This window comes from Entelurus aequoreus, linkage group LG05, assembly GCF_033978785.1.
Source record: "Entelurus aequoreus isolate RoL-2023_Sb linkage group LG05, RoL_Eaeq_v1.1, whole genome shotgun sequence".
NCBI lineage: Eukaryota > Metazoa > Chordata > Actinopteri > Syngnathiformes > Syngnathidae > Entelurus > Entelurus aequoreus.
Window position 1 is genome coordinate 18,733,091 of NC_084735.1, and position 18,000 is coordinate 18,751,090.

Sequence of the window (18,000 nt, forward strand, 5' to 3'; positions counted from 1 at the left end):
GTTCTAGAAAGATATTTGAAAAAGTGGTTCTTAAAAATTAGTAATAAAAAAAAGGGTTCCTGAAATGTGTTATAAAAAAGGGGTTCTTGAGGGGTTTTTTTTGGGGGTTTTTTTAAAAAGGAGAGAAATCGAGGAGAAAAAAAGGGGCTCTTGAAGATTTGTTTGAAAAAAAAAAAAAAGTGTAATGAAAAAAATGGGATCCCGAAATGTGTTTGAAAAAAAAGATTCTTGAGTTTTTGTTTTGTTTTGTTTTTTTAAAGAGGTTCTTGAAAATTTGTAACAAAAATTTTTTATTTTAAAATGGGTTCTTGAATTTTTTTTAAAATAGGATCTTCAAAAAATTGTGGAATTTTTTATTATTTTTTAAAGGGTTGTTCAAAATTTTACAAAAATAAAGTGGTTCATGAAAATTTTGTTTAAAAAAAATAGTTTTTACAAATTTTAATTTAAACATTTTTTTAGTAATTTTTTGGGGGGGATAATTACAGAAAAAATGGGTTCTTGAATATTAAAAAAAAAAAAAAAAAAAAGTAGTTCTTGAAGATTTGTTTGAAAAAAAAAACAAAACCAAAAAGTAGTGCTTAAAAATCTGTAATGAAAAAAATGGGTTCTTGAATTAAAAAAAAACAAAAAACAGGTTCTGTAATTTATTTATTTTTTTAAATAAGGGGTTCTTGAAATGTTGTAAAACATTAAAAAAGGGATTCTTGAGAACTAGTGTTAAAAAAACGGGTTCTTAATTTTTTATTTTAAAGGGATTGTTGAATATTTGTAAAAATAAAAAGGGTTTTGGACATTTGTTTTAAAAAATTGGCTCTTCAAAATTTGTTTTCAACCTTAATTTTTTTTAAATATAGGTTCTTAAAAAAAAATTTAAAAAATAAAAACATGGGTTCTTGAAAATCTGTTTTAAAACAACGGGTTCTTGAATTTTGTTTTTGATAAGGGTTTCTTGAAAAATAAAGAAAAATAAAAAAGGGGTTCTTGAAAATGTCTTTATTTAAAAAGGGGTCCTTTAATTTTTTTTAATGGGTTCTTGAAAATTTGTAAAAAAAATTTGGCTCTTCAAATTGTTTTATTTATTTTTTTAAATGGGTTCTTGATTTTTTTTTTTTTTTTTAAAAGGGGATCTTAAAAAATGTGAAAAAACAAGTTGGTTTTTTTTGTTTTTTTAAAAGGATTCTTGAAAATTTTACAAAATTAAAGTGGTTCTTGAAAATGTACAAATTTTCATTAAAAAAAATTATTGGATATTTGTAAAAAAAAAAAAAGGCTCTTAAAAATGTGCAAAAAAAAAAAAAAGTCTTCTTCAACAAATAATGGCCATTTGGATGTGAACTGATTTTTACCTTCTCACTTTCTCATGCACTCCAAATCATGACATTTTGCCATTACAAGCTCAGATGTTTTGCCAACACGTACCTGTGCCCTCCTCTCCGTAGGCGAGATGTGGCGGGATGGTGATGGTGCGTCGCTCTCCCATGCACACGCCAATCAGACCTTCATCCATGCCGGCGATCACGTAGCCCCGCCCCACATAGGTGTCGTACGTACGGTTGCGGGAGTGGCTGCAAAAAAAAAGAATAAACATTCATAAATGACGGCGAAGGTCAACTCAAAAAGTGTTTGGTAGTCGCGTGCGGCTCGATACTGAAATATCTCAAATCAAAATATGGATCCTTGTGATACTTGACTTCTTTGAGATCATGTACGGTATATCATTAATGGGATGATACCAACACTTGAAATATATCACTTTTTACATTTTACCACACACATTAGGGATATTTGCACAAAAAAATCAAGCCTGAATTTTACTCGGTATCGCACATAACTCGTGTTTGGGGGCACCAGAGCCCAAAACTGTTCCCACAAAAGGTGGAAGGCTACATTTGTCCAAAATGTCTTACTTAATTGGCGATTTAAAAGGAAAACTGCACTTTTTAATGCCTATTATCCACAATCATTTTGTGAGACAAGAACACACATGTCTTTTTTTCTTGACTGTGGGTGAAAAACTGCTAGCAAGAGGCGGCTAACAACACAGGTAATGAGTATTGACCTATTCCGTCTATAAAGCCCCCCAAAAAACCTCCACCAAGGTTTTCTATAACATGCTGTAAGTATATACTGTATGTAACAGGCATATTCATGATCATGTCATATTTTAGTCATCTATCCATTAGTTTGTTTGATTCATCAAGTAATCCAATAAACACTTTAATAACCCCAATGCCTATTTTATAGAAAATAGTTTAAATGAGTTGAAGTTTTTGTACTTACCATAACCTCCTATTCACCTTTTTCTTTTACCTTCTAAGTCCATATTTTATCTTTTATTTACCTTCTTGTACCTTCTATTTATCTTTGTTGACCATATTTTACCTTGTTTTATTGTCTGTATTCCTTTTTCCCCTTTTATTTACCCTTTAACCTTCCATTAAACCTATTTTACCTTTTATTTATCTTCTTTTGCCTTCCATTTAACCTTTTACCTTTTAGACCGTATTTTACCTTGTTTTATCGTCAATAGTCCTTTTGTCACTTAACTTGCGTGCTCTCCTTGTCTTGTCCTGTCTACACTTTTTTTTAAGCCTCTTTCTCTGCGCTGTCCTCCAAATCTAGTTGAGATTTTTGTACTTACCATAACCTCCTATTTACCTTTTTTTTACCCTTTTCTTTTGCCTTCTATTTACCTTCCAAGTCCATATTTTATCTTTTATTGACCTTTTACCCTTTTCTTTTGCCTTCTATTTACCTCCTAAGTCCATATTTTATCTTTTATTTACCTTCTTCTACCTTCTATTTACCTTTGTTGACCACCTTTTACCTTGTTTTATTGTCTGTATTTCTTTTTCCCCTTTTATTTACCCTTTATCCTTCCATTAAACTTATTTTACCTTTTATTTATCTTCTTTTGCCTTCCATTTAACCTTTTATTTACCTTTTTGACCGTATTTTACCTTGTTTTATCGTCAATAGTCCTTCTGTCACTTTTGATTTACCTTCATTTAACTTAACTTGCTTGCTCTCTTTGTCTTGTCTACACTTTTTTTGAAGCCTCTTTCTCTGCGCTGTCCTCCAAATCTAAACATCAGACATGGAATTGATTAGCTGGCCTTCGACTCAATTGATAACATATTTTCGACCAGGAAAAGAGGTTCTGGGGAGCCTGGCTGCCCTGATGGAACCATTGCTGCGGGGTACGTGAGAGATTCCTGGGAGAAATGGAGAATCATGTGCCTCTCAGTCCGTCCATCGAGGACGTGGAAGACCTCTACTTGTTTGGAACCGTGATTGGGCTGGGCATTGCTCTGGTGTATCGTCAAATTCGTAAGACGACGCCAGCCACTCAAGGAGCCCGAAGGCTGTTCGTCGCAATGTACGGCTCGGGTCGGGCTACGGGATCACAGACTGTGGCCATTTCTGAACTGAACCGTGAGATGGACCACATCATGGAAAAACTGGTTGAATTGCGAAAATTGGATATGAGAGCAGCCAGCATGGACGAATAGAACCGACAAGCCATTGTAATGTCTGCTCGCTTGGAAAAACAAAAATCCTAATCTACGATTTGACTCCCTCGGACGGCCTTGACGCCGCAAAACAGAAGCGGGCTGTTCTGAAAACATCCCCCGAGGACACAGTGGCCTAGTGGTTAGAGTGTCCACCCTGAAATGGGTAGGTTGTGAGTTCAAACCCCGGCCAAGTCATACCAAAGACTATAAAAATGGGAGCCATTACCTCCCTGCTTGGCACTCAGCATCAAGGGTTGGAATTGGGGGTTGAATCACCAAAAATGACCCATCACTCTCGATCACCCCCTGGGAGGTGAGGGGGGCAGTGAGCAGCAGCGGTGGCCGCACCCGGGAATCATTTTTGGGGATTTAACCCTCAATTCCAACCCTTGATGCTGAGTGCCGAGCAGGGAGGTAATGGCTCCCATTTTTATAGTCTTTGGTATGACTCGGCCGGGGTTTGAACTCACGACCTACCGACCTCAGGGCGGACACTCTAACCACTAGGCCACTGAGTAGGTCATTTGCACAGCTATGTTATTTATTTTACGTAGAAACAATATTTTTCTATTTTATTTATGTTATAATTCTGTGCTACTTAAACAGTTTCTTTTTTGTGCTGTAAATACCCATCTTGACTAAGTGGGTTAATAAAAGTGCCACACTGACCGTTTATCGCCTCAGTGGCCTAGTGGTTAGAGCAGGGGTCACCAACGCGGCGCCCGCGGGCACCAGGTAGCCCGTAAGGACCAGATGAGTAGCCCGCTGGCCTGTTCTAAAAATAGCTCAAATAGCAGCACTTACCAGTGAGCTGCCTCTATTTTTTAAATGTTATTTATTTACTAGCAAGCTGGTCTCGCTTTGCCCGACATTTTTAATTCTAAGAGAGACAAAACTCAAATAGAATTTGAAAATCCAAGAAAATATTTTAAAGACTTGGTCTTCAATTGTTTAAATAAATTCATTAATTTTTTTACTTTGCTTCTTATAACTTTCAGAAAGACAATTTTAGAGAAAAAATACAACCTTAAAAATGATTTTAGGATTTTTAAACACATACCTTTTTACCTTTTACATTCCTTCCTCTTCTTTCCTGACAATTTAAATCAATGTTCAAGTAATTTTTTTTTTTTTTTACTGTTAAGAATAATAAATACATTTTAATTTAATTCTTCATTTTAGCTTCTGTTTTTTCGACAAAGAATATTTGTGAAATATTTCTTCAAACTTATTATGATTAAAATTCAAACAAAATTATTCTGGCAAATCTAGACTCAAATGTAAATCTTATTTCTCTTTTGAATTTCTTTTAAAATTTTTGTTCTGGAAAATCTAGAAGAAATAATGATTTGTCTTTGTTAGAAATATAGCTTGGTCCAATTTGTTATATATTCTAACAAAGTGTAGATTGGATTTTAACCTATTTAAAACATGTCATCAAAATTATAATATTAATCTTAATCAGGAAAAATGAATAATGATGTTTCATAAATTATTTTTTAAATTTTTTCAAAAAGATTCGAATTAGCTAGTTTTTCTCTTTTTTTCGGTTGAATTTTGAATTTTAAAGAGTCGAAATTGAAGATAAACTATGTTTCAAAATTTAATTGTAATTTTTTTTCGTGTTTTCTCCTCTTTTAAACCTTTCAATTAAGTGTAAATATCATTAATTATTAATAATAACATAGAGTTAAAGGTAAATTGAGCAAATTGGCTATTTCTGGCAATTTATTTAAGTGTGTATCAAATTGGTAGCCCTTCGCATTAATCAGTACCCAAGAAGTAGCTCTTGGTTTCAAAAAGGTTGGTGACTCCTGGGTTAGAGTGTCCGCCCTGAGCTCGGTAGGTCGTGAGTTCAAACCCCGGCCGAGTCATACCAAAGACTATAAAAATGGGACCCATTACCTCCCTGCTTGGCACTCAGCATCAAGGGTTGGAATTGGGGGTTAAATCACCAAAAATGATTCCCGGGCGTGGCCACCGCTGCTGCTCACTGCTCCCCTCACCTCCCAGGGGGTGATCAAGGGTGATGGGTCAAATGCAGAGAATAATTTTGCCACATAGTGTGTGTGACTATCATTGGTACTTTAACTTAATTTAACCTCAATGATGGACGCTTTTAATAATAATACATTTTATTTGGTATAGCGCTCAAAGACGCATTACAGGATAAAAAAATTAAAATATAAAGCAGTTCAAAGTAATAATATAAAAGACCCTCCCTCCCTCCTTAACGACACCTGGGAGTCGAACTTTGCTTGCATTGCATGCAGAACGGCCCCAGGCCTATGGACACAACATCACTACACCCAAGACAATGGGCATATACACAAACTCACACCCCACACCCACCCCACGCCTTCACCACAGCTCCATTCCCCTTTGGACTTTTTAGGGGCAGACGGCCTCCATGGCTCCAACTCCCCCCCGCCCCCCTCTGTTGCAAGTTTGATTGATTGATTGAGACTTGTATTAGTAGATTGCACAGTGCAGTACATATTCCGTACAATTGACCACTAAATGGTAACACCCCAATAAAAGTCGGGGTCCACGTTAATCAATTCATGGTAAAGTTGTTGTGATTATATGTAACATGTTTATGTGTGCTATGGCAAAGGAGGTTTTTTCCCTTGGACTCAGTCTGGACCCCCTCCCGAGTGTCCAGCCTTTGACTGATATTTTTTTACTCTTCCCCCCTTCCCCAATATCACCTTTTCCACACCTTTTTTTAAGGAGCGCTGTAAGTGGCTGATCCGTTGGCGGTCCTGTTCTTGTCTCCCTGTAATGTATGTCTGCTCTTAGTGGGACTGTGCCCAAAATGTCCTTTCAGTTCTTACATGTCTTGTACATGTCAAAGAATGGACAATAAACAGCATCTTGAATCTTGAACTTACCTTTTATTTACCTTTTTTGACCATATTTTACCTCGCATTCACCTTCTATTTACCTTCGGTGACCATCTTGTACCTTGTTTTATCGTCTATATTCCTTTTTTCAGTTTTATTTACCTTTTTTTTAACCTTCCATTTAACTTATATTACATTTTATTTAACTTATTTTACCTTCCATTTAACTTTTTACCTTTTACCGCCATCAGTGTGTGTGTGAATGGGTGAATGTGGAAATAGTGTCAAAGCGCTTTGAGTTCCTTAAAAAAAGGTAGAAAAGTACTATACAAGTATAACCCTTTTTTTATTTTTTATTTAGCTTCCATTTATCTTTTTTGACTCTATTGTACCTCTTATTCACCACCTTTTACCTTCTATTTACGTTCGTTGACCATCTTTACCTTGTTTTATCGTCTATATTCTTTTTTCAACTTATTTACCTATTTTACCTTCCATTTAACTTATTTTACCTTTTATTTACTTTTCATTTAAACGTATACCTTTTATTTACCTTCTTTAAACATCTTATACCTTGTTTTATTTTTTTAAATCTTCTATTTTCCCTTCTTTTATGTTTTATTTATACCTTTTTTGACTGTATTGTACCTCTTATTCACCATCTTTTACCTTCTATTTACGTTCGTTGACCATCTTTACCTTGTTTTATCGTCTATATTCTTTTTCAACTTATTTACCCATTTTACCTTCCATTTAACTTATTTGACCTTGTATTTACCTTCCATTTAAATGTATACCTTTTATTTACCTTCTTTAAACATCTTATACCTTGTTTTATTTTTATTTTATCTTCTATTTTCCCTTCTTTTATGTTTTATTTATACCTTTTTTGACTGTATTGTACCTCTTATTCACCATCTTTTACCTTCTATTTACGTTCGTTGACCATCTTTACCTTGTTTTATCGTCTATATACTTTTTTCAACTTATTTACCTATTTTACCTTCCATTTAACTTATTTTACCTTGTATTTACCTTTCATTTAAATGTATACCTTTTATTTACCTTCTTTAAACATCTTATACCTTGTTTTATTTTTTTTAATCTTCTATTTTCCCTTCATTTATGTTGTATTTATACCTTTTTTGACTGTATTGTACCTCTTATTCACCATCTTTTACCTTCTATTTACGTTCGTTGACCGTCTTTACCTTGTTTTATCGTCTATATTCTTTTTTCAACTTATTTACCTATTTTACCTTCCATTTAACTTATTTTACCTTGTATTTACCTTCCATTTAAATGTATACCTTTTATTTACCTTCTTTAAACGTCTTATACCTTGTTTTATTTTTATTTTATCTTCTATTTTCCCTTCTTTTATGTTTTATTTATACCTTTTTTGACTGTATTGTACCTCTTATTCACCATCTTTTACCTTCTATTTACGTTCGTTGACCATCTTTACCTTGTTTTATCGTCTATATTCTTTTTTCAACTTATTTACCTATTTTACCTTCCATTTAACTTATTTTACCTTGTATTTACCTTCCATTTAAATTTCTACCTTTTATTTACCTTCTTTAAACATCTTATACCTTGTTTTATTTTTTTTGTATCTTTTATTTTCCCTTCTTTTATGTTTTATTTATCTTAATTTATTTTATCTTCTAATTAACTTATTTTACATTTAATTTACCCCTTTTTTATTTACCTTGTACTACCTTATTTTACCTTCTTTATTCCTTCTTTTATGTTTTGTTTACCTTCCTTTGCCTTCTATTTAACTTTGTATTGTTTACTTACCTTTTAATTACATTATTTTTAATATAATTGTACCTTCTTTATTTACCTTCTTTTACCTTTCTTTTTCAAATTATATTTAATTTTTTTTACTTAGTTTACCTTTTATTTACCATCTTTTACCTTCTATTTAACTTGTTTTAAATTCTTTTAAGTGGACTGGATTTTATAAATTTTTATTAGATACACTCAAACGATTAGTTGAAGCAACAGAATATAAATCAAAGCTGTTTTCTAATCGAAATAATCGATTAATGGTTGCAGCTCTATATTATTTACAGTATTTTGATTAATTTAAGCCTAAATGGAACTTCTTTCTGAGTGCATTGATTTCACAAAGTGCATGGCAACGGTGGTTTTAATCCGAATTACTGTCAATGGTAAAAATTGGTACCACTGTTATTTTTATGGTAACATAAATAACATTTATGGCGACTGAGCTGCCTTTTTTTCAGGGTAGAAAGTGGGCCTTTAGTTGTGTGAAGAATTGAGCAGACATTGTCCTGTCTCACCTCCAGATGAACGTGTGGGGGTTTTATGGCTCCTGATGGTGTGTCACAATGACGGAGAGATGTTAATGTTACGTGACTGGAGCTAACGAGGAACACGTGGGGCCTCCTGGTCTTCCACTGAATACAAAACCTCTGCTTCAGACACCACAATATCCTCTGTTAACCATTTCCTCCAGTCAACATCACCACATGACATGAGGCTGCTGTGTGGAAGGATGAGGGCGTGGCTTCCTGGCCGCTCTGCACGCCACAATGTCGCCAAAATACTATTTCGCAGAGACATTAATTTTGTGCACCATGAATTTCTAGTTTGTACAACGTTTGACTTTTTTTATGCAAGTGCGCCATTATTACTGTTGGGGAATCCGACTTGAATACAGAAACGAGGCGCGGTATTCCAGAGTCTCTTGTAGTACCTCGACTCGCCACACTGTAGACGTGGGGGCGATCGTGAGCTAGCATGTTGCTAGCATGACAATTACAAAGCCAGCCATTGTGTGTTTTGTTTTTTTGTCTGCTCCAGGAACGACGTTCTGATGTTCTGCTGAATAAATGAATACATGGATGACTGGATTAATTAAGGGATGTATAAATGAAAAAAAATGCATGAACGCATAAATTAGTGAACGAATGAACGGACAGATTGATGAATGAAATAATGATTGCATGCAAGGACGAATGACTGAGTGATTAAATGGAACGATTGATAGATGATGGGTGGATGATTGAATAAATGAATCAATTATTGAATGCATGCATGGATGAATGAGTGAATGAATGGAATGCATGATGGGTGGATGGGTGAATAAATGATTGGATGATGCGTGGATGAATGGATGAATGAGTGGATGATTTGATGAATGAATGAATGCATGACTTCCGCCGGAATGCAGCTGAGATAGGCTCCAGCACCCACCGTGACCCCGAAAGGGACAAGCGGTAGAAAATGGAAGGATGGATGTATATAGATGAATGGATGAAAAAATGAATAAATGAATGGATGGATGAATTATTGAATGAACAAATGGACAGACTGATGAATGAATCTATATGTGCGTCTATATGCATCTACAAAACCCAAAAGCAGTGAAGTTGTCACGTTGTGTAAATGGTAAATAAAAAGACAATACAATGATTTGCAAATACTTTTCGACTTATATTCAATTGAATAGACTGCAAAGACAAGATACTTAATGTTCCAATTGAGAAACTTTTTTTTTTTTTGCAAATGCTCATTAACTTAGTATTTAATGGCAGCAACACATTGCAAAAAAGTTGTCACAGGAGCATTTTTACCACTGTGTTACATGGCCTTTCCTTTTAACAACACTCAGTAAAGGTTTGGGAACTGAGGAGACCCATTTTTGAAGTGGAATTCTTTCCCATTCTTGCTTGATGTACAGCTTAAGTTGTTCAACAGTCCGGGGGTCGCCGTTGTGCTATTTTAGGCTTCATAATGCGCCACACATTTTCAATGGGAGACAGGTCTGGACTACAGTCAGGCCAGTCTAGTACCCGCACTCTTTTACTATGAAGCCACGTTGATGTAACACGTGGCTCAGCATTGTCTTGCTGAAATAAGCAGGGGCGTCCATGATAACATTGCTTGGATGGCAACATATGTTGCTCCAAAACCTGTATAAACATATTAGCATTAATGGTGCCTTCACAGATGTGTAAGTTACCCGAGTCTTGGGCACTAATACACCCCCATACCATCACACATGCTGGCTTTTACACTTTGCGCCTATAACAATCCGGATGGTTCTTTTCCTCTTTGTTCCGGAGGACACGACGTCCACAGTTTCCAAAAACTATTTGAAATGTGGACTCGTCAGACCACAGAACACTTTTCCACTTTGCATCAGTCCATCTTAGACGAGCTCGGGCCCAGCGAAGCCGGCGGCGTTTCTGGGTGTTGTTGATAAATGGCTTTGGCTTTACATAGTAGAGTTTTAACTTGCACTTACAGATGTAGCGACAAACTTTAGTTACTGACAGTGGTTTTCTGAAGTGTTCTTGAGCCCATGTGGTGATATCCTTTACACACTGATGTCGCTTTTTGATGCAGTACCGCCTGAGGGATCGAAGGTCACGGGCTTAGCTGCTTACGTGCAGTGATTTCTCTAGATTCTCTGAACCTTTTGATGATATTACGACCGGTAGATGGTGAAATCCCAAAATTCCTTGCAATAGCTGGTTGAGAAATGTTGTTCTTAAACTGTTTGGACATTTTTCTCACGCTTTTGTTGACAAAGTGGTGACCCTCGCCCCATCTTTGTTTGTGAATGACTGAGCATTTCATGGAATCTACTTTTATACCCAATCATGGCACCCACCTGTTCCCATTTAGCCTGTTCCCCTGTGGGATGTTCCAAATAAGTGTTTGCTAAGCATTCCTCAACGTTCTCAGTCTTTTTTGCCACTTGTGCCAGCTTTTTTGAAACATGTTGCAGGCATCAAATTCCAAATGAGCTAATATTGGCAAAAAATAACAAAGTTTAGCAGTTTGAATGTTAAATATCTTGTCTTTGCAGTCTATTCAATTGAATATAAGGTGAAAAGGATTTGCAAATCATTGTATTCTGTTTTTAGTCACGATTTACACAACGTGACAACTTCACTGCTTTTGGGGTTTGTACATGTGTCTATATGCGTCAATATGCATTTCTATATGCTTCTACATGCACAACTGTATATGTGTGTCTGTATGCATCCATGTGAAGTGAAGTGAATTATATTTATATAGCAATAGCAATATCAAATTAACAATGGAGCTGGCCCGCCGGTATTATACAGCGGCGGTGCCACCGTTACACCGCATTCACCGCTAATACTCATACTTGCCATCCCTCTCCATTTTCCCGGGAGACTCCCAAATTTCAGTGCCCCTCCTGAAAATCTCCCGGGGCAATCATTCTCCCGATTTCCACCCGGACTACATTATTGGGGGCGTGCCTTAAAGGCACTGTCTTCAACGTCCTCTACAACCTGTGGTCACGTCCGCTTTCCCTCCATACAAACAGCGTGCTGGCCCAGTCACATAATATATGCGGCTTTTACACACACACTAGTGAATGCAAGCCATACTTGGTCAACAGCCATACAGGTCACAGTATAAACAACTTTAACACTGTTACAAATATGCGCCACACTGTGAACCCACACCAAACAAGAATGACCAACACATTTCGGGAGAACATCCGCACCGTAACACAACATAAACACAACAGAACAAATACCCAGAACCCCTTGCGGCACTAACTCTTCCGGGACGCTACAATATACACACTCGCTACCACCAAACCCCGCCCCCGCCCACCAAGTTAATGTTGATATTTACCTCAGAAGGCTGCAAATAGAACCGATTTTTTATTTCAATTTTATTTAATATACCATTGATGTTTTTTCGTTTGTTTTTTGAAAGTTGATTTTGCACTATTAAGTTATATAAGCGTTGCTTGTTCCATATTCAGTGTTCAAGCAAATCAGTGTAGCAAACTGAGCAATAATTAACGTTTTATTCATGCACTTTCTCTTGCTACTTCAAGGCTTGAATGTTTGATTCATTCATTATTGTTATTTTATTTTCAAATGTATTATTAGCCTGTGGAAATGTTTATTTTGATATTTACCTCAGAAGGCTACAAATAGAAAAGAGGCATTACATTTTTATTCAAATTTTATTTGATATGCCATTGATATTTTTTTATTATTATTTGGAACTGGATTTTGCATGTCACTATAAAGTTATATAAGCCTTGCTTGTTCAATATTCAATGCAAAACTTGTTTGGGTCCCTATTAAAAGGTTAATTTGTTCAACCTTGGCTTTGTTAAGTTTTACATTTTGGCCCACTCTGTATTTGAGTTTGACACCCCTGCCGTAAACGGACACATGTGTGTGTCTGTTTACGTTTATCCTTATGTACTAAAAGGTGCACATAAAATCCTTAAATTTTTCTCAAAAATCCACTGTGAGCCTAATGCAAGTATTCATTCTGGTTGGGCTTACCGACCTCGACATTGTGTAATGATAAGTGTGACTAGTACAGTGGTTCTCAAACTTTTTTTTGTCATCCCCCACTTTGGACAAGGGGGAGTTTTCAAGCCCCACCTGCCCCCATCGCCCCAACAGAACGCTAATGCCAAGCTTAACATTTTCAAAGTTATTGAACATTCAAACTCAATAACATAAAATAACATCAAGTTTAATAATAAATACAATAACTGTGCAGCTGTGGTATAACTTGCATCAAGTTCAATAATAAATAAAATAACTTGCATCAAGTTCAATAATAAATAATACAAAAGTGTTATAACTTGCATCAAGTTCAATAATAAATCAAAAGAAGTGTTATAACTTGCATCAAGTTCAATAATAAATCAAATAAAAGTGTTATAACTTGCATCAAGTTCAATAATAAATCAAATAACTTGCATCAAGTTCAAAAATAAATCAAATAACTTGCATCAAGTTCAATAATAAACCAAATAAAAGTGTTATAACTTGCATCAAGTTCAATAATAAATCAAAAAACGTGCATCAAGTTCAATAATAAATCAAATAAAAGTGTTATAACTTGCATCAAGTTCAATAATACATCAAATAAAAGTGTTATAACTTGCATCAAGTTCAATAATAAATCAAATAAAAGTGTTATAACTTGCATCAAGTTCAATAATAAATCAAATAAAAGTGTTATGACTTGCATCAAGTTCAATAATAAATCAAATAAAGGTGTTATAACTTGCATCAAGTTCAATAATAAATCAAATAACTTGCATCAAGTTCAATAATAAATCAAAAAAAGTGTTATAACTTGCATCAAGTTCAATAATAAATCAAATAAAAGTGTTATAACTTGCATCAAGTTCAATAATAAATCAAATAAAGTGTTATAACTTGCATCAAGTTCAATAATAAATCAAATTACTTGCATCAAGTTCAATAATAAATCAAATAACTTGCATCAAGTTCAATAATAAATCAAATAAAAGTGTTATAACTTGCATCAAGTTCAATAATAAATCAAAAAACTTGCATCAAGTTCAATAATAAATCAAATAAAAGTGTTATAACTTGCATCAAGTTCAATAATAAATCAAATAAAAGTGTTATAACTTGCATCAAGTTCAATAATAAATCAAATAAAGTGTTATAACTTGCATCAAGTTCAATAATAAATCAAATAAGTGTTATGACTTGCATCAAGTTCAATAATAAATCAAATAAAGGTGTTATAACTTGCATCAAGTTCAATAATAAATCAAATAAAAGTGTTATAACTTGCATCAAGTTCAATAATAAATCAAATAAAAGTGTTATAACTTGCATCAAGTTCAATAATAAATCAAATAAAAGTGACTTTCTTTTAGTTTGTCTAGGAGTTGTTCCTCAAGATCACTTGCAATGTCGCATATACGTCTCGCAACTGTGTCGTTTGACAGTGGGACAGCAGCTTTTAATTTTGCTGCGCTTGTCTCGTCAAGCGCAATTGTGTGTTGTTTTTTTGCATTGAGCAATTCTGCATGCAACTCTATATGAACCACACACAATTGTGCTTGACGAGACAAGCGCAATTGTGTGTGGTTTTCATCTACCGCAAGCGCTTGTCTCGTCGAGCGCAATTGTGTGTGGTTCATATAGAGTTGCATGCAGAATTGCACAATGCAAAAAAACAACACACAATTGCGCTTGACGAGACAAGCGCGGCAAAATTAAAAGCTGCTGTCCCACTGTCAAACGACACAGTTGCGAGACGTATATGCGACATTGCAAGTGATCTTGAGGAACAACTCCTAGACAAACTAAAAGAAAGTCACTTTTATTTGATTTATTATTGAACTTGATGCAAGTTATTTGATTTATTATTGAACTTGATGCAAGTTATAACACTTTTATTTGATTTATTATTGAACTTGGTGCAAGTTATAACACTTTTATTTGATTTATTATTGAACTTGATGCAAGTTATAACACTTTTATTTGATTTATTATTGAACTTGATGCAAGTTATAACACTTTTATTTGATTTATTATTGAACTTGATGCAAGTTATTTGATTTATTATTGAACTTGATGCAAGTTATAACACTTTTATTTGATTTATTATTGAACTTGATGCAAGTTATAACACTTTTATTTGATTTATTATTGAACTTGATGCAAGTTATAACACTTTTATTTGATTTATTATTGAACTTGATGCAAGTTATAACCCTTTTATTTGATTTATTATTGAAGTTGATGCAATTTATTTGATTTATTATTGAACTTGATGCAAGTTATAACACTTTTATTTGATTTATTATTGAACTTGATGCAAGTTATAACACTTGCGCGATCCTGTTGACGGCACTCTGCCAGTTTTCTTTGAAAGAAATCATGGGTGGCTTATTGACGTGATTGGGGTGTGTGGTCTCGAGGTGTCTCTTTAATTTGTTGGGTCTCATGCTGTCTGCTGCTAGCGGTTTTAGACACAGAACACACAGGGGTCTCTCCTCTGCCCCCACCACCGCTGCCGTGAATCCAAGAGCAAGATACCCTTCATCATATTTTCTTTTCGGTTGGCTTTTTGGTTGATTAGGCCCGTCAGATTTTTGTTTCTCTGCAGGCGCCGGCTCTGGCTCGACGACCTTTGAGGTGCGAGTCACAATTGTATCCATTTTGTGTAATTGTGGTCCACACATGATTAACCTGCTACCCATCCGCGTGAAAGTTTGTTCCGCTTAACCCCGCCCCCATTAGTTACTGTTGCTATGTCTGTCAAACTTTCGCTCCTACCTAGAAATTTAAAGCCTACAGGAAAAATAAGTAATTTACATTTATTTATATAGCGGATTTCACAGACAGAATCACAAAGTGATTTACAGTGTGTATAGAAAATGAAAGCATAGTAAAAAAAAAATATCTAAGAATATAATAATAAAAAAAATTTTTTAAGTGAAATTTCCTCCCACCTGTCATGTCTCTATTCCCCACCAGTGGGGCGCGCCCCACACTTTGAGAAACGCTGGACTAGTAGGTGGCAGTCACACATAAGATATACTGCAAGTGTGGACTGCAGGTTGACATATGTTCAACAAATGACACTAGCAATCACAGGTGAGCAAGTAAGCCCAAAACTTTGATGTTTCATTGAGAATTTAGAAAATTCCACACGGCGCTGGAAAACCTGTCAAAATGTTTCAGTCCGACGTTGGTACGCTACGAAGCCGCGCCGCTTGACGTGCTGTGCCTCAAAGAGGCGAGTTAAACGTCCGTGTCTCGGATGTTGCCTTGCTACTTTCACTTCCCGCGACCCTGAAAGTTGTCCGTCCACCTCTCTTATCCCCTCAACGGCAACACTGTTCATAAGATAAAAGGTGTCTGCGTCTCGTATCTTTGCAGCTGCAGCTTCAACCTTCCACTCACATTCCTTCCAAGATCCACTGAAGGGTGACTTCCAATAAAGCCTGCTTATAATGCACGACCAATAGAACAAAACCCTGCGAGCAGCAGTATTTCTGTGCCATTCTATTCGTCTCCACGTTGACATAAAAAGGGACAATATTTCAGAATAACATTCAGGTCGACGATGTCAAATTTATTCTGATTGGAAAAAGTCATTTCCTCGCCTTGCCGAGCCTGCTCAATTCACACATGTAGCAATGCTGCCACCGAATGGCTATAGGCGGAATGACACCTTGAAGCTGTTATTTTTAGTAGCGCTGCAGCTGTGGATATTTTGAGTCATCTATCGATTAGTTTGTCCGATTAATGGGATAAAACGCACTTTATAGCAGGGATAACAAACTGTCACTGCATATAACATACCCTTCGCTGTTATTTTGTATGTTCTGGAGAACCAGTAGGCATTGGATTTGTGTCTTCTTATTCGAATGCAGCTGAGCTGGGCTCCAGCAACCCGATAGGGACAAGCGGCAGAAAATGGATGGATGGATATTTTGCCGGGGAGATGTGACGTTTGCAATTGAGTCTTTTGAACGGCTCTTTGAGGTTCCCAGTTGTGAGCCGTTTCTTAGGCGCGTGCAAATTTAGCGTCGGTAATTACCCATTCTGCACGCGCGTCTGGCAACTGGACTAGGAAATGAGTCAAAGTTAAAAGAAACCTAGCAGCATTTGGATTAACTTTTGTTTTTATGAAAAAATAATACTAATTAAATATTTTTATATATATATATATATATATATATATATATATATATATATACTCTTTGTTTTTTTTTTTACCATTTTGACCGTCTTTTTCCTTGTTTTACCTTCTATATATATATATTTTTTTTTTACCTTTTATTGACCTTCTTTTACCTTTTATTTATCTTTTATTTAACTTATTTTACATTTACAATTCATTTTACCCTCTATATTCCTTCTTTTGTCATTTATATTCCTTATTTTAACTTTTATTTTCTTTCTTTTACCTTCTATTTATCTTCTTTGACCATCTTTGACCCCTCCTTTTACCCATGGTATGCCTTGTTGGTACCTTTTCTTGTCATTTGTACCTTTTATTAACTATCATTATTTATTTTCCATTTAAATTGTTTTACTTTCTTTATTTCTTCTTTTACTTTTTATTGATCTTTTTTGAGTGTCTTTTACCTTGTCTTACCTTCTGTATTCCTTTTTTTTAACCTTTTATTGACTTTCTTTTAACTTTTGTTTACATTCTGTTTACCTTCTTTTGCCCTGTGTATTCCTTATTGTACGTTCCATTTAACTTATTTTACCTTTTATCTTGTATTTACCTAATATTTAACTTATTTTACCTTTTATTTTTACCTTTTGTCTTTTATTTATTTTCTTTGACAGTCTTACTTTTTATTTTTTATTTTTTATTTTTATCTTTCGCTGATGTGTTGGATCCACTGTGGACTGGACTTTCACAATATTATGTCAGACCCACTCGACATCCATTGCTTTCGGTCTCCCCGAGAGGGGGTGGGGGGTTACCCACATATGCGGTCCTCTCCAAGGTTTCTCATAGTCATTCCCATTGACGTCCCACTGGGGTGAGTTTTCCTTGCCCGTATGTGGGCTCTGTACCGAGGATGTCGTTGTGGCTTGTACAGCCCTTTGAGACACTTGTGATTTAGGGCTATATAAATAAACATTGTTTGATTGATTGATTGATTTATCTAATTTTACCCTCTGTATTCCTTATTTTGTCATTTATTTTCTTTCTTTTGCCTTCTATTTATCTTCTTTGACCTCTTCTTTTACCTATGGTATGCCTTCTTTTACCTTTTTTTTAACGTTTACCTTTTACTTACTATCAAAATGTATTTTCTATTGAACTTATTTTACCTCCTTTAT

At 35.1% G+C, this 18,000-nt stretch overlaps 1 protein-coding gene across 1 annotated transcript in view; it reads right to left on the bottom strand.

Annotated features, from left to right (window-relative positions):
- The window catches only part of fkbp9 (FKBP prolyl isomerase 9), a 47,464-nt gene that overhangs the window by 16,913 nt on the left and 12,551 nt on the right, over positions 1–18,000 (bottom strand). Inside the window, exon 6 of the mRNA XM_062047288.1 lies at positions 1,423–1,568. Coding sequence (XP_061903272.1) covers positions 1,423–1,568 — 146 coding nt within the window. The remainder of the gene's footprint in view (positions 1–1,422; positions 1,569–18,000) is intronic.